The sequence below is a fragment of the Bos javanicus genome, unplaced genomic scaffold (genome assembly GCF_032452875.1).
Source record: "Bos javanicus breed banteng unplaced genomic scaffold, ARS-OSU_banteng_1.0 tig00002723_1, whole genome shotgun sequence".
NCBI classification, from domain to species: Eukaryota; Metazoa; Chordata; class Mammalia; order Artiodactyla; family Bovidae; genus Bos; species Bos javanicus.
The window spans coordinates 2,833,479-2,858,513 of record NW_026893594.1 but is presented as its reverse complement, the minus strand read 5'-3'; the positions used below and the strand labels follow the sequence as shown (position 1 = coordinate 2,858,513).

At 49.3% G+C, this 25,035-nt stretch overlaps 1 protein-coding gene and 1 pseudogene across 1 annotated transcript in view; one reads left to right on the top strand and one right to left on the bottom strand.

Annotated features, from left to right (window-relative positions):
- Window positions 1-5,081: 5,081 nt before the first annotated feature.
- On the top strand, window positions 5,082-5,200 carry LOC133243933 (5S ribosomal RNA; annotated as a pseudogene).
- A 6,569-nt stretch (window positions 5,201-11,769) lies between these two features.
- LOC133243911 (liprin-alpha-1-like) overlaps window positions 11,770-25,035 on the bottom strand; it is a 28,452-nt gene continuing 15,186 nt past the window's right edge. The window contains 7 exon segments of the mRNA XM_061410628.1: window positions 11,770-13,393; window positions 14,701-14,873; window positions 15,705-15,753; window positions 15,756-15,855; window positions 16,489-16,569; window positions 21,447-21,669; window positions 23,463-23,686. Coding sequence (XP_061266612.1) covers window positions 13,338-13,393; window positions 14,701-14,873; window positions 15,705-15,753; window positions 15,756-15,855; window positions 16,489-16,569; window positions 21,447-21,669; window positions 23,463-23,686 — 906 coding nt within the window. The 3' untranslated portion in view covers window positions 11,770-13,337.

Below are 25,035 nucleotides of genomic sequence, written 5' to 3'. Positions count from 1 at the left end.
CCATTTCTGTCTTTTATCGAGCCCATCTTTGCATGAAATGTCCCCTTGGTATCTCTAATTTTCTTGAAGAGATCTCTAGTCTTTCCCATTCTGTTGTTTTCCTCTATTTCTTTGCATTGATCGCTGAGGAAGGCTTGCTTATCTCTCCTTGCTGTTCTTTGGAACTCTGCATTCAGATGTTTATATCTTTCCTTATCTCCTTTGCTTTTCACTTCTCTTCTTTTTACAGCTAAGTCATACAGTGACTCACTTAGTGGCTCAGTCACACACTTGAGAATGTAAGGAACAACACTTCTTGAAACAGGCAATATCGAAAACAATAGCAGTAATAGTAGAATCATAAGAAGTTAAGTCAAGAACTTCTATTAGGTGTAGCCCAGTGACATCTCCATGTCCTCTGACTTAGTTTGCTAAATGACTATAGCTTGCTGTTGATATCCTGGTTGTAGATCCTGAGCATCTGATCTTTATTCAAAGACTGGTTATTGAGATAAGCTTTAGAAACAAACTCAGAATGTCCTTTTTAACAACTTAATTAAACCTCTTAGCAATGTAACATAACCACAAGGAACTATCTAAGGAGTGAGTCTTAGTAAATACAGACCTTAATTAAAAAAACTGGCACTTAATATTCAGTGAAACATAATAGATGCCATAGGCCTGACATCAGTTAGGTGGATTTTTCTTTTAGAGCTCCCCAGTATACGTTGAGATTTCTGTATATGTCGGGAGACAGTCTTTTTATTTACCTGATAAGGCTGTTCAGAACCCAAGTGTCTCCAGTTTCTGGAGGGATGAGGCAGAGAGAAAAAAGGTATAATTTTACCCATAGGAGTAAATCACTAGATTGTTTTAAACGATCAGTAACTCGAGGAGAAGTGCTTCTTTATATCTGAAAACACAGAGTAAAAGTCAACAATATGTCAGACAAAAAGTCGTGAAAATTGTGGTCATATTTAGCAGTCTACTGCATCCCATGCAATTGATCCCTTTGTTCTGCTGTCCTTGCCCAATGACCAAGGGCATCAGTGAAAGCAATAGTCTCGAAGAGACTCATGAAGTTTTTGTGAATGTCTGTATGACCTGTCCAGCAAAGTGGGTGCCCTGATCACTGGAGATTGTGGAAAGCACCTTTTAACCATTTTTTTCTATTCTGAGATATTAATCCTGAAGCCAGGAAAGGCATTATCAAATAAAAATGAGGTTTGTCAGGGAGCCAGGAAAAGCCAAGTGGCCATCTTGGACCTCTCATAGCCCCAACTCTTTGGTTTATGGCCATTTTTAATCCATTTTAAATTCCCTGAAGACATGTTAACTTTTGTAGAAGCAGAATGAGCTTTGTTCATATGTGCTGTAGTCTGTTCTCAAAAGCCACATTCCAAGAAAACTTTGTTCTTTTAATCAGTGAGAAGAAAACCAAATTCCAGTTTGGTAACAGCTTATATTCACTGTGAAACAATAGTTATTCACTTAGTCATAGTAACAATAAGACTTCAAAGGCAGTTTAATGTCTTAACAAACTTGTAGCATGCACAAAACTCTTCTTTCACTTGCAACACACCTGGTTACACTTTCTGTATTCATCACTTCATTTGTCCATTTAGAGGACAGCCACCTGTATGTTTAGACTTACTTTGCTTTTCCTTAATAGAATGTAATTCCATTCCTTATTACTTTTTATTAAAAACACACATCTTACTTTTCTTCAGAAACCATGACTTGTACTTTACATCATCATTCTGTAGATTGGTAAGGATAAATCACCCAAAGTTATCTCATTTATAAAAGTATCTTCACAATGCCTCTGTTAATTAGATCAATAAACAAACATCAATATCATGTATCAATTCAGTAATGATTATTTCCCAGATCACACAAGCCTCAAATTCATTTACTTTAATTTTCTTGAATTTAGAATTGTTTGATTTGTAAGCACTGACTTCTCTTTAGGCCAATTAATTAGAGCTCATTGAACCACTTAGCCTTTAGCAATTTTTTCCAAGGATGGAGACATACACCGAGACACACACAAATCTGGACAGACAGAAACCTCACAGTTTTCCACCTGAAATTTAAAATGTCTCTTTGTCCCTTTTATTTTCTTGGCTTGAGTTCCAGCTCATGGCTGGAGTCCCAGATAGAGTGGGCTGTGTATCTCAAGGACATGATAAGAGTTAACTCAGGTTTTTCCCCAGGCATGTTTCTGTTTCTCAGGCAGGATCAGAGCTCCCCAAAAGCGTATTTTCACAAGTCAAATTTTAGTAATTACATGTGCAAAAAGAAACAGTTTTGCAATTTCAAAAAGATTCCATTTTACCTAGTTTTCTCCAGAGTCTAAAGAATACACGTGGCCATTCAGGGTTCAAAATGTCATTTCTCCTTCATGTAGTCATAGCTTCATAGCTAAGCTTTAAACCAGAGAGTGCTCAAATTGGCTCTGATGACAGGGGTAGACTGATCGATAAGATGTCCCAGCAGGGATTCTCTCTCTGGGCAGGTGAGGTCTTCTCTTAAAGCAAAGAAACCCCATATATAAGGGATTTTTAGGCCTTGAGGATCAAAATTATCCCAGTTTTTCAAGATATTATTCAAGGGGGGTGGTTCTGGACTGTTAGGCCCCATCTGTAAGAGAGAAAAAAGCAGTGCCCAGTGCCACGGCTTTTTTCTACCAGAGGTGTCTGCCCCTGCTCTAGACGGGGTTGGAGACTGATTTTCCACCTAAGCTTCCTTCCCTGGCCAGAGCTAACCTGTCTCTTACAGGTGAAGGTGTCCTACTCCCAACACCCCTCATTCTACCACCCAGGCATGGTGGAGATGCACCAGGGTTAGACCTGATGGCATCCCAGATTGATGTCCAGGTCCTCACCATTAAAACCTTGGTTTGATTTCCCTTTTATTCCGGCACCACCTGGGGTGGAACAGAGTAGTTTTCCGGATGCTTGCCGAGCCAAGACCACTAGGGGAAGCACCCAACTTCTGTGTACCTGCGCACATTCCTCATAACAGTATAAGTGGCAAGTCATAAAGGGATGAACAGAAAACCCAAGACATCCTCCTGAGAGTGGCCACACGAGTCTATTTAATAACAAAAGAGGCGATGGAGGGCCCGCCTGCAAGGAAAAACTAATCTTTCATATTCATGGAGTGCCAACATCATCCTTTTTATTCCTGTCCATCAGACTGTACAAAAAGAATACCTAAGGAGTTGAGACAAGAGCCACTGGAGGGCTTCGTCTGCTCTGCTAAGAGCTAGTGTTACTAAGGGAAGAAGCCCAATGCACTTTCAATCTGCCCAAATCTGGGGTGTCCCAATCTGTGTCCTCAGGAATCTCATGCTCACCAGCAATGCCTCAATCCATATAGTCCAGAGGCATAGCCATGACAAGAACTTGCCTGTGTGTCTGTGGGATCAGGATGGTGATTTCCAGTCTGAGAGATGTCCCTGGAGCTAGAGCTCCAGCTAGCTCCCTAAAGTGCTCCTGTCTGCAGTGTCCTATAAAACTTGGAGTGTGGGCCTTGCTAGAAAAGCACAATAACAGCATGGATTGCAAGTCCCTTGAAAGTCTACAATCCGGCACACAAGGTTAATAACTTTAATTCCCCAAGCAGATATGAAATGGTCAGAGGGACCAGGAAAAGCTGACTGGGGAAAAGAAATTCAGTCCACATGCTTCTGATTTAGTAAAGTAGCTGCTGCTGCTGCTGCTAAGTTGCTTCAGTTGTGTCTGACTCTGTGAGACCCCAGAGTTGGCAGCCCACCAGGCTCCCCGCCCCTGGGATTCTCCAAGCAAGAGTACTGTAGTGGATTGCCCTTTCCTTCTCCAATGCAGGAAAGTGAAAAGGGAAAGTGAAGTCACTCAGTCGTGTCCAACTCTTAGCGACCCCATGCACTGCAGCCTACCAGGCTCCTCCGCCCATGGGATTTTCCAGGCAAGAGTACTGGAGTGGGGTGCCATTGCCTTCTCCGTAGTAAAGTAGAGACCACAGTAAAAGAGCAAAAGAATCTCAACTCTGAGTGTTCTTACCTTGTCTTGAAGATCTTGGACAAGCCCCCAAGATGATAACCTAGCAGTCAACGGTGACCGATGCCACTGGATTCATGGTGTCTAAGAAGAAGATATTACTCTGGGGCCAAAGACAGTCTCAGTCACTCAGAGCTTTGTGTATATTTTATTTAAAGTGAAGGTGACAGAAAAAGCTTCTGACACAGACATCAGAAGGGGCTCACTAATTTAAGTGGGGCCATATATACTTCTCAACTAGCCTCTGAGAATAGACAAAAAACATCTCAAGGATGTGAGCGTTTTGCCCAGACCCTTTCCTATAACATACATCCAAAGCTCAAAAAGAGGAATGTCCTTGAACCTGAGATACTGCTCCCTACAATGCCTACTTGTCTTAGGCAAAAGAATGTGAAAAAGAAAGCAAGCTTGCCTCCTCCTTAAAGGGGCTTTAGGCTTGGACTCTTTATCAACCTGCTGGGACAGGTAAGTATACAGTTAAACTCAGAAAACTCTAATGTTGTAATGGTGGTGAGTAAAGCATTTGTATAACATACCACTGATAACTCATATAAGTATATCACGTATAAATTCAGTATGAAGGTCAAAAGATAAAATATCAAAATAATGATAACTACAAAATGAAATAATGGAACCATGTTTGAAGAATTAGATGACAGTATGATACGAAGTCAACAAACCTAGAGACTCAATGAAGAGCTACAAATTATTTTTTTTAAAGGAAACTAACATAAATTCTGGATTTGAAAACTAAAATAATTGAAATGAAAAATTGATAGGTTCAACAGCACATTTGAGATGCTAGCAGAAATAATCCATAAACTTGAAGATGAATTCATAGAAATCAATGTAAAAATAAAGAGAAAAAATGTTGAGGGAAAATGATCTAAGGCATCCATTCATTACACCATCAAGTATGGAAGGAGAGAGACTCTCAGAAAGCAGGGAGAGAAAGGGGAGGGAGTAAAATCACTTGTAGATGGAATGGCTGACCGGCAGGTCAGAGCGAAACGGAGGTGCAGCGCAGGGCTCTTAGGGCGCCGGGCGGCAGCAGCCTCCGTCTAAGGCCATAGCACCCTGAACGCGCCCTATCTCATCTGATCTCGGAAGCTAAGCAGGGTCGGGCCTGGTTAGTACCTGGGTGGGAGACCGCCTGGGCATACTGGGTGCTGTAGGCTTTTTGCCTTCCCTCTCCTTTAGCCCCCGCCCCACGTCCCAACTCTTGGGCTCCCGCAGCCCCAGCCCCTCCTGGGGGTGGGTGGCCAGGGCACCGACTCCCGCTGCAGACCTGGGTTGCCTCCGCGCGGCCCGCGAGCCCCTCCGCATTTGGCTTCCAGGAAACCAGACGACCGTCCCGCGGGTCTCCGTCTGGGGCTCCCTTGGCGTGCCTCAGGCAATCCTGGGGGGCTGCACCAGCTCCAGCCCCAGCCCCAGCCCCAGCCCCACACACCCCCACCCCACCCCCCCATCCTCGCAGGCGAACGCCCGAGCTCGCGCGCACCCGCGCGCACACACAGATATATGTGCACAGACGGTGCATGTATCTTGTTCAGTTATACTTTTGGTGGATATATGCCTGGGAGTGGGACTGCTGAATCATATGGTACTTCTAGTTTTAGTTCCTTCAGGAACCTCCATACTCTTTTCCATAGTGGCTCTACCAACTCACATTCCTACTAACGGTGGAGGCGAGTTCCCTTTTCTCCACATCCTCTCCAGCATTTGTTATCTACAGACTTTTCCATGAGGACCATTCTGACTAATGTGAAGTGGAACCTCGTTGTAGTTTGGAGTTGAGTCTGTCCAATCATGAGTGATGTGGAGCAAGATGACCTTTTGGAAATGCAGATGCAATTCTATCACCTCCCTGCTCCAACTGCTCTTGTATTTTCCCATCATAGAGAAGATATGACCAAATCCCTTCATTGCTTGGTCCCCACTTTCTTCTCTGATTTCTTTTCACTGGAATGCCCTCTGCACTCTTTTGGTTCCATCCCATAGGGCATTTTTCATTTCTTGAATGTACTAAGGTTCCCTTGTCAGGTAGCCTTCCAAGATGCTATTTTACCTGCCTGAAATTCTTCCTGCATCTCAACCCTGGTTTACGTTGGTTCAACCTATGGATCTCAACTCAATTATTAGTCTGAAAAGCCTTCTCTGACACCCAGTTTTTGGTGAGGGAAGAGGCCCCTATAGAAGTTCTCAAAGTATCTGCCTGTTATTTAGCATTAGATTAGTCTCAGTGAAAGAAGGAACTGTGTTTCTTCTTCTCTCAGCATTCTATTTCCAGAAACATATTGCATGCCTACTAGCTCATAGTAGGTGCTCAATATTTATTCAGTGTGTGAAAGACAGAAAAGTTCTGCAAAGCCTCAACTTTTCACTTGGCTCAGCACTTTGGATCTCTTTGTATCTTTGTCGATTCAGTTCTTTTCTTTCTTCTGTTGACGTGCACACTATATTCAAGGCATGATCTAAGGCATGAAGACATATCAATAAATATAGGTTCTTGCTTTCCAGGAACTCATACATCAGATTTCTATAATTCAGGGTTTTTTTAATTTAATGCTCTAGAACAATGTGAACTTTTAGTATTATCCATTTTCATTTCAAAGAAAGATCATTTTACTTACATAGCAAAGGTGGAGACCTTCCAACTTTCAGTCCAATACTTATAACTTTACCATTTCAGGCAAGTCTTGTGGTTCCTTCTGGAGGTGTGCAGCTCTTCCAGAAATGTGAAGATCTTCCATAGTCCTCAGACTTTGGTGTGATTTGGAATCATCAAGAAAGTTTCCAGGTATAGGTTCCAGACCACCACCTCAAAGAGTCAGTAGCGAATGGAGTGGATTCCAGCAATATGCATTGTTAACCAGCATCACTGGTGATTCTGTTGCTACAGACTCAATGCAGTGGGCAGGGCCTGGACTGCCCACTGGGTCTGATGTGGAATGGAAAGAAGGGCTTACCCCCTCCACTGTTTCTAGCCCTGTGACTAGAAACGGTCCCCAAACAAAAATCAGACAAACAAGATTATCCCAGATCGTAGTCCATGAGATGAAGGAACTAAGCAGCTGGTTGAGATGGAGCCAAGGGGAAAGGTTGCTCTTTTTTTCTCCACCTCTACTCCTTTCTTCCTTGATGCCTTAGTGATTCATCGTGGAGATTTGAAATAAAGTTCACAAGAGTCATATTTATTGAATAAAGATTTTGCATTGAACCAACTCTAAAAAATGAAGAAAGTTTCACCTGTCACATGATTCTTTTAAAAATTCAATTGCTTTTCAACTCTGGGGTTTCTCCATTGCCTTGTTCAAGTAGCCTTAATCGTAAAAATAAAATAAAACTACATAAAGATTCAAATATACCAACAAAGGAAAGCTTCCGTTTCTTAAATCATCTTTCCACTTAGTAGAACACTAGCTCTTTTCTTTGTATTTTGACTAGGCAATTCGTTGTATTGTGGCTCAGATGGGAAGGCATCCACTTGCAGGAGACTCAGGTTTGATCCCTGGATCGGGAAGATCCCCTGGAGAAAGAAATGGCAAACCACTCCAGTATTCTTGACTGGGAAATGCCACGGACAGAGGAGCCTGACTGGCCACAGTCCATGGGTAGCATAAAAGTTGGGCACAACTGAGCAACTAAGAACAGAAGTATTTCCAAGGACCACATCAAGAGATTTGGAACTCTTGCTTGACTCCCTCATGTTGACCATGTTGACTAGGCAGCAGATAGCAGCTGATTCATCTGTACAATTAACAAAGAATGTGTCATTCTGTTCTATACTTTTCTGTACTGTAGGAAGAGACTGTACAGAGCAGATGTCTGGACTTGTACAGGACTTTTGGTCCTTTAGAGGATTACAGTTGCACCATCAATGCTTGCCAGAGGTGGCAGGAAGGCGGCCCTGAAAGTTTGAGTCCAGACATGTCCAGTGTTTTAGGATATATCAGATGAGTAAGAATGCATTTACCCTTCACTAGGTCTCCATAGAAAGTTGCTTTGGGTTTGGAGGTACACACACACACACACACATACACACACACACACCCTGCTGCCGAGACAGGTCAAGAGCTAGAAACCACAGGTAAGGGAGACGGAGAAAGAGGGAGAGAGAGACAGCAAGAGGACACGCAAGCTTCCCAACCCCCGGCCTCCACACCCTCCCCCCTCCACTCTGGGTATCCACCCGGCCCCAAGTCGACCCGACCCCTCCCTCACCCACCGACACACTCACACACACTCTCACACACTCACCCTCTGGCCTGGGGGTGGGGGCTGGGTCTCGCCTTAGGTAGCCAGGCCAAAGGGGACCTTTGACACCTCGGCTTCAAGGAAGTCTTGGGGTCCCCACGGGTGACCGCCAGCCCCAGGGCACCGCGTCCAGCCGGGCCCGGCCCAAAGCTGACGCCCCCTCCCTTGGGGAAGCTGCTTCTTCCGCGTGGCCTTCCTCTGAGGTGCGTCACGGGCTGTGCCAGTGTGTCTGTCTCAAATCGATGCCATCCTCTCTCCCCTGTCTGTCTCCTGTTTGCTGTCTCTCTGTCGCTCGCTCTGGGTCTCCCTCTGTCTCTGCCTCCGTGTGTGTGTGTGTGTGCGCGTGCGCGCGCGCGCACGCGTCTGTCTGTCTGTCTATCTGTATCTCCCTCTCACAGTCCTGGAGTCTATCTCTGAACTTTCATCTCTTTCTGCCTCTGTCTCTCCTGACACCCGGCGGCCCGTCCGTTCCTCTGGCCCCGGCCTCTCACAGGTGCTATGGCTCTGGCTGATGAGGTTGCAACGGCGGGCTGTCGACTGTCTGTGTGTCTGTCCGTGTGCCTGCCTGTCGCTCGTCTGCTCTCGCAGGAAGGTTGTGTGCTTGTCCGGCGGCGTGGGGGAAAGGTGGGGGCCTCGGTAGGGCGAAGGGGCGGGGCTGAGGCGCTCGGGTGGACCGCGCCTCCGTGGCTCCCGGTGGGTTTGGGCACCGGGCAGGTGTCGGGCAGGATGGGCGCTCAGGGCCCTGGCTGGGCTGCGCCTAGGCCCACAGGAGGCTCAGAGGCCCGAGGGCCGTGGGGGTCGGGCGGCGGCGGGGCCGAAATCCAGACACCTCCGGGCCGCGTGGCCCTGGGCAGCGAACGGGATCGGGGGAGGCCCGGCTGGCCAGCGCGGCCGGGCCTGGAGAGGCCCGGGGTGGAGGGCGCCAAGACCTCCGCGCCCCTCAGCCCACCCCCCAGGCCCCGTGCGCACGCACGCCTGGCATGCCGCTGGGGGTCCCGGAAGCCCTCCGGGCTGCCGAACCTGGCCAGGCGTTTGCTGGCCACGGGGTGGCAGTGTTCGGGGGCGTGGCGGCATTGGCTGGCGGAGTCTGGTCGCGGGTCGTTCGGCTCAAGTACAGCGCGCGCCCCCATGGTGAGGTGCGGCCTGCTGGCCCGACCGGCAGGTCAGAGCGAAAGGGAGGCACAGCGCAGGGCTCTTAGGGCGCCCGGCGGCAGCCGCCTCCTTCTACGGCCATACCACCCTGAACGCGCCTGATCTCGTCTGATCTCGAGGGCTCACATTTGATGGTGGTCTTGTCATCTCCTACCTCTTTCTCGTAAAGCTGGCAGCTGAGGGAATGAGGTAAGTGTAAAATTGAATAACAATAGACTGTGTGGAATCTGTGAATGTGGAGCTCTGTGAATCCGTAGGTCTAAGGAGAGACTGGCAGCTGCCGACGTGGAGTATCTGTCCCCATGACCGCGTTTACGTCATCAAATGTGCCATTGACCGCCCTCCCCCCACCCCGGGTGGCAGGGACCCCCACGTGGCAGCCCCCAGGCTCGCTCTCTCTGGCTCATCCACCCTCTAGAAGTTTCCCCAGACCCTCAGTAGGAGTGGGCACTGCTGCGGGTGTGCGTTGTGTGTCCTCGTGCCCCATGTGACGTTGCACGACTAACCGCACTCTGTGTTTGCACCCTTCCTCCCGCGCTCATGGGACCAGGCAGCGTGGCGGGAACGCAGGGGCTGGATTCTGCTACAGTCAGGACTTGCTCCTGATGTGCTTCGGGGTGAGTACAGGCCGGCCTGGTCCTTCGGGGGCACGGAGCCCACGCCCCAGGGAGTGGAGGGTCAGTGGGTCTCTGGAGGTTAGCCTGGGAGAACCCTCACAGCAGAGAACGTGACCTTGGCGCCCCACTGCCGCCGGAGTGGTCAGAGCATGGCCAAGGCCCCTCGCATAGGGACGCATGGGTATCCCTCCCACAGCGGCAGTGCTGCCGGCCACGCCCTGCGTGCACGTTCTCGGAGGGAACAGGGCCCAGAGCGTCAGGGTTCACGAGGCTGCCCTGCCCTGGGCCTCTCCGTACGGAGGCCAGCATTTCACACGGAGGTGCACCGGCATCTGGGGCTCGGCTGCTGCTAAGGGGCCACCCTCCCTTGCAGGCGTTGCTCTGGGTGGGCCTCTGGTGGGTCTGGCCCTGGGGCCCAGCCCTGCTCGAGCAACTCTGAGGGCAGGAGGCTGTCTGCTCTGTCCTGTTCACATCTCAGCTAGAAAGCTGGATTGGGCTTTTGAGTTTTTTTTACCAGCAGCTTTTAGCTATATGTCAGAATAAAGTCAGCCACAGAGTTCTCTCCTTGATCTGCTTGGCCCTCCATGTTTCTCTGAATTCTCAAAGCAGCTGAAGCCCCAAATGGGGTGGGGGTGGGGGTGTCAGGAGGGGCAGGGGCTGGGGCACCAGCTGCCAACCCAGGACTGACTTTTCTGTGTGTGTTTCCAGTTTACCTGCACGAATTCTCCAGATGTTTATACAGCATCCAGTATACAACAAAGACTACATTTTGAACTCGATGGAATCTTTACTCTGTTAATACTTGTTACATAGACCCGAAGATATTACAGGGTTTTTAATTAGTGAAAAATTCATGAATACCATAGAAAAATATTTTAGAATTTAATGTTTCTGATATTTATGTAAACTTATGACTTCATTTATATAATTACTTCCTTTTTCTTGTATATTCAGGCTATGAATATCCTTTCAGATCAATTCATGTTCTGATACCTGATTTCAGTCTTTCAAATGAATGTACTGTAGTGCTTGTCTGTATAAATCCTATGAACAAACACAGGGCTTTTGTAAATGATGCATTTATTGTAATTATTCTTGTTTAATTTTTCAATGTTAAACCATGAGAGAAGGGGTTTTCCTGCGATTGTAAAATCATCATGACACGGTGTGCTTTATTATCCTTCCAGAATGTAACCAAGCTCTCCAACAATCACTCTGAAATAAGCAAACTTAATTTCAACCAATTGTTGTTGGATGTTAACGACTGGCCTAAACTGTACTTTTTCTAGCAAGAAATGCTTTTTGTCCACAGCGTGAAGTGATTTAAAAATACTGGGTGTTAAATGTGAGCTTCTAATGAAATTTGGGCTGAAAGGATGCCTAGAAGAAGACTGAAAATCTCTCCTGTAACCCAGTCTCTGTGGACCCGGATCCCTCCTCTCCGGTGAGACTCTTTGGGGACCAATCGCAATGCCCTGCACCCGCTGCAGAGCCATCGAGCTGGACAGTGAAGGTGCCACTTCCCAGACAGGGTAGTGTAGCTCTGACAAAGGCCTTATTTTTATGTAAATCATCTTTTTACATGATTGTAAACATGTTTAAAGAATGGACCTAGGCGTACATTTTTAGATTGTGATGACATAGCCATTCTGGATTGTATAAGTAGCAAATGTAATTTTTACTTTTTCAGCGGCACATTAAAAAAGCCAGCAAGAGATGCGTTCAGGTCACAGTGTGATATTTATTATGCAGCTGGTATCTTGGTAGACAGAGACAGCATGTTTCTTTACATGTGGGTTCCGCCTTTAATTTACTTGTACAATTCATTGTTATCATTCTATTTTCCTATTAATCTTTTGTGAACTTCCTGAATATGTGACAAAGTATGTACAGTCTACTTTTGAACTATTTTTATCATAGTATTATTTATTGCTTTCTTTCAATAAAGTACTGAAGCAAAATTTCCCAGGGCCAATAAAGAGTGCCGAGGGTAAGCTGTACTCTCACTGAGAACAGACCAGAGCTGGTAATGGGAGCCCGTGTCATCACACGGACATTCTGTTAAGAGAAACGGACGGATGCAATGGAAAGGCCAGAAGGCGGAAGCATAGGTGTCCCTAGGGGACGACCGACGGTGTGTTCATGCCCTTGGCTCCGGAGACAAGAGGCTCCATCACTTCACCATCTGCGGGGACAGGGCCCCTCTGCTGCTGAGGTGTGGGCAGCGGGCCGAGGGTGGGAACAAAGTGCAGGTGTCGAGGCTCGCCATCGGTCACAGGTGGGGTGTCCGAGGGCAACCTTGACGGGGATCCAAATGATGCACCCTAGTCCAGCATCAGGTCCTCCCCCAGCATCAGACCCTAGTCCAGCATCAGACCCCAGTCCAGCGTCACGGCCCTAGGCCAGCATCAGGCCCTCCCCGACCCTCAAACCCTCCCGCCACCTCCAACCCTTCCCCAGTATCAGGCCCCCCACCTCCAGTATGAGGTGTGGCAGCCCTACTTGTCTGATACTCCTGAGCACACTCAGGCAGCCCCAGAGCAGCAGGACAATAGCTCTGGCAGGAGGTGCATCTTTAGGAATCACCTGCGGAGCAGCAGCAGCTGGGCTTTGTTTCAGGTCAAGGAGAGACAAAGAAAAGGCACTTGTGCAGGAGGCAGTGGAGGCTGTGGGCACGTTCCCCCAGCTCTGCTTCCTCCCCGTAGGGGCTTTGCTCTCCTGCTCTCTCACAGGCCCCAGGGTGGTGTCCTTCCAGATTCACGGTCTCCTTGATATCTCAAGCCCAAGTCCTGAGTTGCGTCCCAGTCAGGTGTGGCAGAGGGCTGGGAACACCCAAGCTCAAGGGCTGAAAGGATTCCAGGGGGACATCCGGGCCCCAGCAAGTGGCAGGGCAGGGGATGAGGGTGGCCACCTACAGAGGGCCCCGGAGCAGCACTGGAAGGAGAGCAGTGATGCCTTAGCTCACTCGGGGACGCTGCCCGGCCTGGCACTCAGAGATGTTACTGCCAGCAGCTCTGGGGATACAGGAAGCCTGGTGAGTGACACCACGCCACCCAGGCCGTGTGGTGGGCACTGCTGACCATGTCCTCGGTTTTCATTCTGGTTCCAACTGTCCCTCCAAGGGCTGGCGGGCTCCTCTTCTGAATGGCACAGACACTTTCTTTCTGTGGGTGAACGCATCCCTTGTTTCTGTTGGCGCTGTTGTCGCTCATCGTGTGTTTTCCTCTTTACAACCTGTGCTTGCTGCTCTTCCAGTTTAACTTAGGAGCAGCCCTTATTTTCTGCATTTCTAGTTGTCAGCATTCACTGGGGCTTTCCAGGTGGCGCTAGGGGTAAAGATCCTGCCTGCCAATGCAATAGATAATGAGAGATGTGGGTTCAATCCCTGGGTTGAGAAGATGCCCTGGAAGAGAGCATGGCAACCCACTCCAGTCTTCTTGCCTGGAGAATCCCATGGACAGAGGAGCTAGTGGGCTACAGTTCCTGGGGTCGCAGAGTCAGACACGACTGAAACAGGTGAGAACACACTCAGGTTTTACTTCAGTCGCTCAGTTGTGTCCGACTCTTGTCACTCCTTGGATTGCAGCACTCCAGGCTTTCCTGTCCTTCACTATCTCCTGGAGTTTGCTCCAACTCATGTCCATTGAATCATCAGGCCATAGAGCCATCTCATTCCTGTTTCATCCACGAGAGAGGTGGCTGGGGCTCGGCAAAGTGTCTGGTCCCACTGGGTGGGTGTGAACCTGCCCTAACCGCTCCCTAACCACGTGACTGTCACTGTGTCCTCCTCTGTAAATCGGGAGGGGGCAGCACCTGCTTGGTAAGGGGCACACACGGCATCTGGTACATAATCAATGCACCATCCATCTCAGCATTGTATTTACTACTAATAGGGACAGCATTTAATAATCTGCTCCTTTTTCTCTCTTGTCACTTAACTGTGCTCCAGACCACATCTGCTTTACTTACCCCTGTAAATCCCACACCCAGCACAAACGAGACTCAACACATTTGTGGCTGAAGAGGCAGGAACATACGCTGTCCTCAAGGAGAGGAAGCTGAGTGATATGGGGGCCTGATGATAACTCTGTGTGATGAGGGGACCCCAGGAGGACCTGTGTGGCTGTGGGGTGGGGTGGGGGGCATGAGCAGAACCCCTGATGAGCTCCTGGGGATGGGGAAGGTGGCAGGAAGGAGGGTGGGCTGTTCCTTGTGGGGTGTCCACAGATTGTACCTCACTCCTCACTGAGGAGCACTTAGGCCGTTTCCAAACACATGTCACTGTTAGGACGAAACAATCATCGCCCAGCTCCTACTCAATTTCGTAGAATATGTTTCTAGCACTGGAGTACAATCACCTGCTTTATTCATTCCATGCTCCGTTCATCCACCCATCCAGCCAGCCATCTGTTCATCCATCCACCACTCACTAATCAATCCATCCATCCACTCTTAATTCATCCATCCATCCAACCATCCACTCATTAACTCAGCCGATCATCTCAGACCCATTGAGAAGACAGACGCCTCCTCCACTCCTGCTCCCAGGAGGACCCCCAGCGTGATTGACAGGAGCCTCATGGGGACGACAGGGGAGACACAGAAGGGAGATGCCTGCAGGCCCTCCTCCCTCTGAACGGTGAAGCACCCACCTGGTCCTAACGCCTCCTTGCTGGGGTGTTCAGGCCGGCCCTTTTCCTTCTTGCGAAACAAGCGGCTGATGGAGGACTTGATGCCCTTCTTCTTTGGGGCTTTGTGCAGCGAGCCCTGGCTGCTGGTGCTGCTGGTGGGGTTATTCCCGGGGCTGTCCTGAGAGCCTGTGGAGCTTCGGGGAGAGAAAACGACCTTTAACTGGCACCCTTGTGCAAACACACACCCCTCCACAAGAGCTACTGATAGAAACGGGCACCCAGCAACACCCGTGCCTCAACCTCGCAGCTGACAGTTGGAGTCTCCTTCACCAACCACACTCCACATGAGCAATGCAGGCCCCCGGTGTCAGACAACCGCACCGGGAAGCTGAGATTCTCTGCCTCGAGCTCTCCCGCGAGGAGGGCTTGACTCCAGGCCAGCTGGTGCAGAGGGCGCTCTGACCCTCCCTTAGGGTCGCTGCTCGGCAGGTGACGACGCTCCAGGAGAAGACGAGCTCCCCTGCTCTGGGTAGTTCCCCTCGCCTCCCACAGGGTAACCGTCCCCGGCCGTGGCAGGAGAGCGACGGTCACCGTGCAGGGCGGCTGGTCAGGTGACCACACGTGCCCCCCATCGAGTGCTGCCTGGCTCAGGACGGGAGCTCAGCAAGTGGTGGTCTGAATGAGGACAGTGTCAGTCACAGGAGGGGACAGGGTCTCCTGAGAGGAGACCCCTGCAGAAAAGGGAGGGACCCTCAAGAGGGAACCCGAGAGGCACGGGCCCGTCACCGTCAGGAACGTGCCCTCTACCCAGAGCAGGAAGAAAGCTCCCACAGGAGTCAATCTGTAGAGATGGACGTTTTCTAAAATCACTGAGGTCACTGAGCTCTTCTTCCCCAGCACCTGAAGTTCACCACTAAACACAGGCACCGAACTCAGTGGTATTCCTTTAAAATCATCCTTGCAACTCTTTCAAGACAAGAGGTGCAGGGCTCCTGAAACTGACGATGCACACACAGGTCACTTACTTGTGGGCGTCCCCGAGGTCCTCATGGGTGGCTGTGCGCAGCGCCCCGTGCGCAGGCGGCCCAGCCGAAGGGACCGTGGCCAGGCGAGGGTCGAGGTTTCACATTTGATGGCGGTCTTGTCATCTCCTACCTCTTCCCGTATAGCTGGCAGCTGAGGGAGTGAGGTAAGTGTCAAATTGGCTAACAATAGACTGTTCTGAAAAAGGCAATCACACAGGCTTTACATTATAACCAGAAACTTATTTGAAGATCTATTAGCTATGCTTTCCCCCAAGTACAAAAAAACCCTTGTTATAGCTTAATGCCATCTTAAAGGACTGTCTTGTTCAAAAAAAGTGGGGCTATGGGGCAGCGAGAGCATCTGACTGAGTGCAGAGACCCCGGATGGGAGCCTCCCTGCAGCCGGCCTCGGCCCTCCCTGGAATCCAGCGACCAGATGGCCCTGCGGGGCAGGACAGCAGAGCGATGCTGGCACCGTGAATCCTGCACGGCATGAACTGCCCTGATGAAAGGACTGTGCTCATCGCCAGATGCTGCTCAGAAGCACCACAGCTAGAGTACAAAACCTCTCAGCAAAGCCGTCCAGACCTTTCTGTTTGAAGGAGAAAAAGACACAGCTTGTGCCACCATCCAAGATCATTTGTAGTGATGATGCAGGTTACTGGAAGCCATGACAACAAGAGAAACACAGAAAAGGTACCTAACCCCTCCACACGAACACCATGTGCCTGGATCGTATTTCTCGGTAACATACAGACTGGGGACTACCCACTGAAGTACTTACACGCAGTTCGAGTGTCATTCGCTCACAGTGGTTTCCATAAGGCACCCCCAGGTCTTCACTAAGAGATGATCTTGTATCACCCTAGAGTGGTGGGAGGTTCAAAAGGGAGGAGATATATGGGTACCTATGGCTGATTCATGTTGAGGTTTGACAGAAAAGAAAATTCTGTAAAGCAATTATCTTTCAGTTAAAAAATAAACTAATTAAAAAAAAAGAAGAAGAAGAAGAAGAAGATGATGATCTCTCTTGGACTCCCAGCGTTTCCGCTGGTCCTGGGTGTGAGGAAAGGAAAGACAGTGTGGGAACAGATTAACCCTGCAGGGTCCAAACAGGTCTCACTGATACATTTCGGTGTGTGGTTAAACCAGGGGAGGTTTTAGGAAACATGCATGGCATGTATTGTTATAAACAATGAATGCGTTGTTTTGACCAACTAACCTGTGCCTTTTTGGTGGGATTCTGTAAAGAATACTGATCCCGTGCAGCCCCACAGGAGCTTGGTGACAACAAAGTAACTTAGTGCAAAATACAGCTGAACTCATTTAAGAGCAGCTGGATAAACTGGGCTCCCTCCCCTGAGCTCTAACAAGAACCCTCAGACAACAGAAGGCTACAAAGGCTAGAAATTTTCCACATGGAACTGAACAGGGATCAATCTCAAATTCAAGTTAAAATAAGCATTTATAAAAATCAGAAAACAGCAACGAACAGAGCAGGGAAGTGACACACCTGGGTTGACTATGGACTCACTGGAGACAAACACCTGCCTCAGAGTCAGGGCCCAGGCCAGCCCCTTCCCCCGGGCCTCCTCCTGAGGAAGGCCTCTGGGTCTGCGCCTGGCTGCCCTCCCCCAGGATGGGAGGTGCCCCACTGGTGCCACATGTGGCTAGGGAGGGCAGTGCCTTGTCCTCGCTGAACAGGAGGGCAAAGCAGGCCACAGAGCAGGCAAGCGGCACACCCAGGTCACCAACCCCAGGGGGACGGCGCTGGTCTGCTGTGCCCAACAGAAGGGCTCCTGGGCACTGAGCTGCCTGAACTGGAGCACAGCCACCCCAGTCCTGCGGGAAGGCCCAGGAGTGCGCGGTCAGCGGGCTGGGAGCAGGAGAGGGACAAGGAAGGCCAGCCCTTGGGGCACTGGACTCCAACAACAGGGGCTCATCCAAGTGACCCGAGGGGAGAGGCAGAGAGCTCCCTCCTGATGCTCCCTCCATCAGGGATGCCGTGATGGACACGAGAGCCTCTGGAGGAAAGGTGGCTGGATGGCACCACGTTTAAGTGTCCAGGCTCTGATCAGACCAGTCTGTACCGTGCTGCTGGGTGTGAGAGCCTGGGCAGGGTGCCCGGCCTCGCTAAGCCTCAGTGTCTATGTCTGCTGAATGGGGATAGCAGCAATCTGGACCTCACCTGGGGCTGAGAAGACAGACTCGGAAAGCACGTGCCCGGCACACAGAGTCTCCTGCACACTGCTACCCACCATCATTAAATTGGCTTCCCGCAAATCTAACATCTATGGCTCTGATTCAGTCATTTCTTACATGAAAACACTAAGCGGAAATTCCATGGTGGTCCAGAGGTTAAGACTTGGCACTTTCACTGCCGGGACACTGGTCTGATCCCTGCTTGGGGAACTAAGATCCCATAAGCTGTGCAGCATGGCCAAAAACGTAAGTAAGGAACATTTTAAAAATAAGAAATAATACTATGTCTATTATAAACAAGCATGAGATGATCAGAAGGCAAACAAGTGGGAGAAAGGCAAACTGTTACAACTGGCCCAACGAATGACCTATTTCCAACAGAACCATCAGCACATTTTAAGTGGTGTGTGAGTTTCATTACTTCCATTAAAACATCAATTATTCACCAGGACATAACCACACAGTGATCATTCACGTTACACGATAAGGACTCTTCAATACTTCACAGAGAAACAAAGGCCTGCTAAATTAGTAAACAGTTTACCTTTCGACGCTGCTTCCTTAAATCACTAGGCTGATAGATGCATGCAAAGAAATGAAGAGAAACCAGATTCATTGCGACTTTGAAGCTAAAATTTCAAGAATCCGTAGAGGCAAATACAGTAAAGCAAAAATGATGGCAAACATGTAAGTGACATGAAGATTTACAGAACATGTGACTGGAAGCAGAACATTTTTGTTGACCACAGAAGTTAAATAAGCTATTCAAGATTTACTAGAGAAACACTATAAATTATTACTCAAGAAGATACCATTCTATTACAACATCATGATATATTAAAGCACAGCATTCTGTACAACAAAGGGTCTTAACAGGTGTCTATTCTCAGCCAAATTTCTCTATAAGTTAGTTTCTCTTAATCAAAAACATGTTATATTTTAAATTAGTAATTTAACTGATGAGGAAGTTACCATAATATCTATTTTAACACTGAACAAATCTAACCACCGATTGGACATTAATGTAAAATCCTGACACAGAATTTGATTTAAAACTTCTCACAATAAATTCATTAAAGCAAGTTCCCTGTGAAAATATGTAAGAATGAAAGCTAGCATAATAGCAGGTGCAGTCTTTACATTTTATTAACCATAGAAGATACTTTTTTAACGAGTCTAATAGAGACATTAACTGTGCAAAAGCTGATGAGATTTACAGTCTTAAATACAAGCACCAACACAGAAAGGATATTGTGTCAGTTCAGTTCAGTTGCTCAGTCGTGTCTGACTCTTTGTGACCCCATGAATCACAGCATGCCAGGACCCCCTGTCCATCACCAACTCTTGGAGTTCACCCAAACTCATGTCCATTGAGTTGGTGATGCCATCCAGCCATCTCATCCTCTGTCGTCCCCTTCTCCTCCTTCCCCCAATTCCTCCCAGCATGAGAGTCTTTTCCAATGCGTCAACTCTTCACTTGAGGTGGCCAAAGTACTGGAGTTTCAGCTTTAGCATCAGTCCTTCCAATGAACACCCAGGACCGATCTCCTTTAGAATGGACTGGTTGGACCTCCTTGCAGTCCAAGGGACTCACTCTCAAGAGTCTTCTCCAACAGCACAGCTCAAAAGCATCAATTCTTTGATGCTCAGCTTTCTTCACAGTCCAACTTTCATATCCATACATGACAACTGGAAAAACCATAGCCTTGACTAGATGGACGTTTGTTGGCAAAGTAATGTCTCTGCTTTTGAATACGCTATCTATGTTGGTCATAACTTTGCTTCCAAGGAGTAAGCGCCTTTTAATTTCATGGCTGCAGTCACCATCTGCAGTGATTTTGGAGCCCCCAAAAATAAAGTCTGACACTGTTTCCCCATCTATTTCCTATGAAGTGATGGGACCAGGTACCATGATCTTAGTTTTCTGAATGGTGAGCTTTAAGCCAACTTTTTCACTCTCCTCTTTCACTTTCATCAAGAGGCTTTCTAGTTCCTCTCACTTTCTGCCTTAAGGGTGATGTCATCTGCATATCTAAAAGTCCATTAATTCTACACTTAAGAGGATCATTTCTTCATGTAAGCACAATCTCATTTATGAATTACACATGATATGTAGTTTAGGATCCATCTACATATATTATGCTTATAACTGCGTGCTGCTGCTGCTAAGTCCCTTCAGTCGTGTCCGACTCTGTGCGACCCCATGGACTGCAGCCTACCAGGTTCCTCTGTCCATGGGATTTTCCAGGCAAGAGTACTGGAGTGGGTTGCCACTGCCTTCTCCTGTAACTGCACAGTGATACACCAATTCAACTTACTGCTATGGGGGAAAAACACCATTTAATGAGACATGAAGACAAAGCACAAACCCGACTAAGGGGACACACGCTGTGGACCACAGAACGGCTATGACCAGAGCAAGTGAGGGGACGGGGGACGGGAGATGGATGGGTAAACTACAGCCTCAGGGGCTGGGGGGGATCTGGATTCATGATGACTAAGCAGACAACAGGATGAGAGAGGGAATCAAAACCAATGATGAAAGCAGACACACTGTCAGAGAACTCCAACAGCAAGGAAAACATACAGAACTGTTCTTTTCCAAATATTTGGAAAGAAATCAAGCATGAAACCACAGAGAAATCATCAAAGAATTTTAAATATCAACTAATTAGCCAATGATGCCAATTATAAAAACAGTGTCAAAAGACCACAAAATGGACTGGTTACCACTTCACAGGCCGCTAAAATGATTCACGGTTAATTTAATTATAAGCTGACTAACAATGCAGCTAACATGAAATGGGTGGTAACAGAAAAAAGAGACAATACAAGTCCAGTTACAAAGCAGAATGTTGTACACGTGATTTCATGGGGTAAACAGCAATGCACTCACAACACCTAAGCTAAACACGCAAGAAAGCTGGAACATGTGCTTTAGAGCCGCACACTCTGTCACCAAAAGCCCTAGGTCGTCATCCCAGTTTTAGACTCAGAAAACTGAGGCAGCCCAACGTCTTCCCTGGGGCCCTGGGGCCCTGGGCTTTTAACCTGGTTTCACACGCAGAGCTGGACTGAGCGCGTGGCCAGGTCCATCAGCAAGCAGACCAGTGTAGATTCTTGGTTTTGTTCCCACCGCATGCCCTGCACCCTGCAGCCAGGCATCCCCAATGGAGAATGTGCTGTACGGCTTTCCCATGCCATGAGAGCTGCCTATGGCTACTTTCACGAAGCTGTCTGCTCCCTGAGAACAGAAACTTCCCTGCAGCTGCTGTGCCCAGCACAGGGCAGGCCCAACGTTACAGAGGCAGGCTCTGGCTGAGTTCATGATGACGTGCTAAGTAGTGGTCCAAATATCAAGACTAATTTGTCGCTGTGCCATTGTGGAATGATTAAAGACTAGGCAGTTTAAAAACTTTTAGACCTCTGAGCGTAGCAAATGTACCTGATTTTCTTCTGGGTATAAAGAGAAAAAACAAAAAACAAACAAAAAACAGCGTGCTGGGGGAGGGATGCGGCAGGGAGGAGGCAGACACATACCAGAGTCATGATGCCCAGCTGGTCTCCCTCCTGCGCCAGGCTGTGCTGCCTCGTTCTGGGCTTGGGCAGGGGCGGGCAGGAGCCAGCATGCGAGGAGGTGGGAAGCAGGTTGAGGGAGCTCACTGATTTAAAATGACGGAGGCTGCCTAAGCTCCCCCTGCCCTCCCTGCTCTCATTCTCCTTGGCCCGCTGCTCCATGTTCTCCTTCTCTTCTTCGATCAACCTAAAATAGAATAAAATACGTCACCTGCCTTTGTCAGCAGAGGAACCTATCTGGACAATAAATTTGGGCTGGCATTCTGTGTCATGATTAGCAAATTCCAGAAACAGTTGCTCAATGAACATCTCAGCCAAAAGGTTCTACGTTTCCTCTTTTGAATATTCTCAAACTTAGAATAACTTAGCGTTGAGTCTTACAAGCTGGCCCTGATCATTCACGCTTGATTTCACTTATTTACTCTAACATTCTGAAGGGGCCCTGGTGGCAACTCTCTTTCCTGTGAAGAGATACCTCCAGTTGACAACCCTTACCTCCCCTGCTCTCAGGGCAGAGATGCACGTCAGTGCCTCAAGTCTTTTCCACTGGGAATCAGGAACTCTGTATAATCAAAACAGCAATTCACAAACAAGCTGCAGTTTCTAAACACAAGTCTCCAGACCAGATGAAGTGCTGAGTTGATCTTTTATTTTTTTTTTTTAAGGTTGTATATATACAAACGCGTCACTTGATGAGGTTCTCCACCAGCTTTGTGTGAGTTCCTGGATTCATGTCAATGTGCTGCATTAACCTAGAATTCACAGTTTCTGCTCTTCTCCCCTAATGTGTGGTGGATGTTTTTATATAGCAGTTTAAATACACGATTATGCAAATAAAATGACTTTCAAATTAAAATACAAGATTCTTACAGACAGTAAACTCTCCAGCTTCACTTCTACTCATACATCTGGAAAGTTTTTCACTGTTGATAACAAGTTGATGGACAGAATTGACCATTTACATCAAGTCAACTTGTCGCATAAGGAAAAATCACATTTACCCGACAACTTGCTGTAAAAATAAAAATATTAATATATAACCGTTTCATACTTCCTGCAGGGATGCGGAAAGATCATCTTTCTGAGCTCGTCTGTGCTCAAACACGGCCCACAAAGCTGTCTGTCTTGGCGTCAAATGGGCAGGCGACACCACCTGTGTTTGCTGGTTTTCCCGTTCACCCCCTGCCTTTCCCCCGGAGCATCCCGCTTGGCCGACAGGAACGGGCACCTCGGCCTGGGGTGACGTGATGAGAACAGTCTGAGCAGCAGCTCTGCCTGGTCCTGTGCAGGGTCACCGGCCTGCGGCCACTCTGAACATGGACTCGGGACACGGGCATAGCTGTGTGGGTGTGGCACCAGGCAGGCCTCGGGGCCCCCAGCCACCTGGCTGCACCCAGACCCAAGGCTCCCCGCTCACCACGAGGCAGGCCTTTGGATTCTATCCTGCTTTGAAAATTGTTATAACTGCCAAGACGGTGTCTAAAGAAAACATCTTAAATATACTGATGAGATGAGAAAAACTCAAACACACGTCCTTGGACCACTGTCTTACAACAAGCCAATCTTCACACTGCATTAAGTTAAAAAGGAAAATGCAGATCTGAGTGGGAATTTGCCAAGCGCAAAACCCCAGCTTTCACCAGGTGGCTTTTCACCAGAACATGGGGGGCTCTGAGGGACACAGGAGGGTCCAAGGGCCACAGGGGACACCGCCTCGGTACCTCACTCACCTTGGGGCTCAGAGCTGAGGGGGGACACCCCACAACGCCCGCCCCCTGCCCCCACAGAGTGCTGACACCACACCACGGACAGAATGCCCTGGCTGACCGAGCTCTGTAATCAAGGGCCATCTCAAAACTGAAAATTCTTGAAGCAGACCTGAGGTCAGGTTTCTTACTATGGAACACTCAGACGTCCCTAGGAGAAGACAGCTCCTCAGAGAAACCGAGTTTCTGGGGAGCTGAGTTCAGGATCACCCACCGGATCTCTTCGTTGATGGCGTCCAGCTGCTCCTGCATCATCACGGTCAGAGTCTTGGCATCAGCCTGCCTGCCGGGCGACAGCTGAGTGGTAGAGCTGAAGAGGGCGACCCTGTCGCCCTCGTCGTCAGACATGCCCTCGTCACTCTCAAACGCCTGGGCCACGTCGGCCAGCATGCTGGCTTGCTGCGTGCGCTCCCAGTCCTGCTCCTTTGGGGTCTGCACCTGGGCACGAGAGGACCACGTCTCATCAGCGACATTCAGGGCAGCTCAAGTCTATCAGGAACTGTACCCAATTTTACATGGAAGCCCTGACTCTGGATAAATGGGCCATGCTCATGAGACACTGCCATCTCTTAAGCGAACAGGACTCAAGAAACAGGCAGGGGAAGAATCCAGTTCCTAGATGGCCTGGTGACACTCAGGTCTCAGCGTGGACGGCAGGCAATCCTATGAGGTTATTCACAAGGGTGGGCTGATGGAGTCAGAGACAGAAACTGAAAATTACAAAAATACATCCATGCCTCCATCAGCCAGGCTGGAGGAAAATAAGAAAAAAGAACCCTTCAGCTCGGCAGCCGCTGGGTCCCTATCAGCGGTCATCACTGGTACCAGTTCACCAGAGTGTGCCGTCCTCGCAGGCTCCCAGTCCTCCGTTTCCCAGGCTGATCTGAACACCCACAGAGAGGCGCAAGCAGGGGCAGCCAGGAGACGGGAGGGCCAGCCCCTCCGCGGCTCTCCTCTCGGGACACAGGCCCTCGGGCTGTTCTGGGGGATGGCTCCTCGCACTGCAAGGGTGGCTCTGTCATCAGAGACACATGGGATAGTGCCAGCGGGGCCCCGTGCCGCCCTCCCGCTCTCACACCTCACACCCTTCTCTCGGAAAACGTCCCCCCTGCCACACTGTCGCCCAGGTCCTGCCTTCTTTCCCAGACAGGACCTCAAAGGACCTGAGGGGCAGCCTCGAGGTGCTGGCTTGCTGGCTCCCTGCCCCTGTGTCCAGTGCCCTAGCCTCCTGTCTTCATCACAACCCCGCCCCAGGGCTCGGCTACCCCATTCGCTGGCTCCGGGACCGCCTGCCATCATTCCTCCTCTGCTCCAGCGAACCAGCTGCCTACGGGTTCACCCCCATCAGCCCGGTCGGCATGTCCTCTCCCTTCTCTCGCCTTCCAATCGCACAAGGGGAACCAGCAGATTCCTCCTCCAGGGCTCCCTGCAGCGCCCACTGCGGGTCTCTGAAAGCTCCTTGGGAGTGGCCTCTACGGTCCCCCTCCCTGCCAGGTCTCCACTTCTCTGCCAGCAGGCGGTGAGCCCCGCCCTGCAGGGCAATTCCCCGGGGACTCGAGGAACCCGAGTTACCAAGCCCCTTCCTTTCCTTGCCCTCCCCCACGCCACCCCCTGCCCCCAGCATGTCTCTCCCTGGGCTCCAGGCCCTGCCCTCCCTGTGGTTATTCCTCAGTCCCTTGCGCCCCTTCTCAACCTTCGAATGCAGGATGCCCCACAGCCCTACCCTTGCACCCCATCTCTCTCCACCGGCACCCGCCTGGTGACTTTACTGTGCTCGTGCCTTTAAA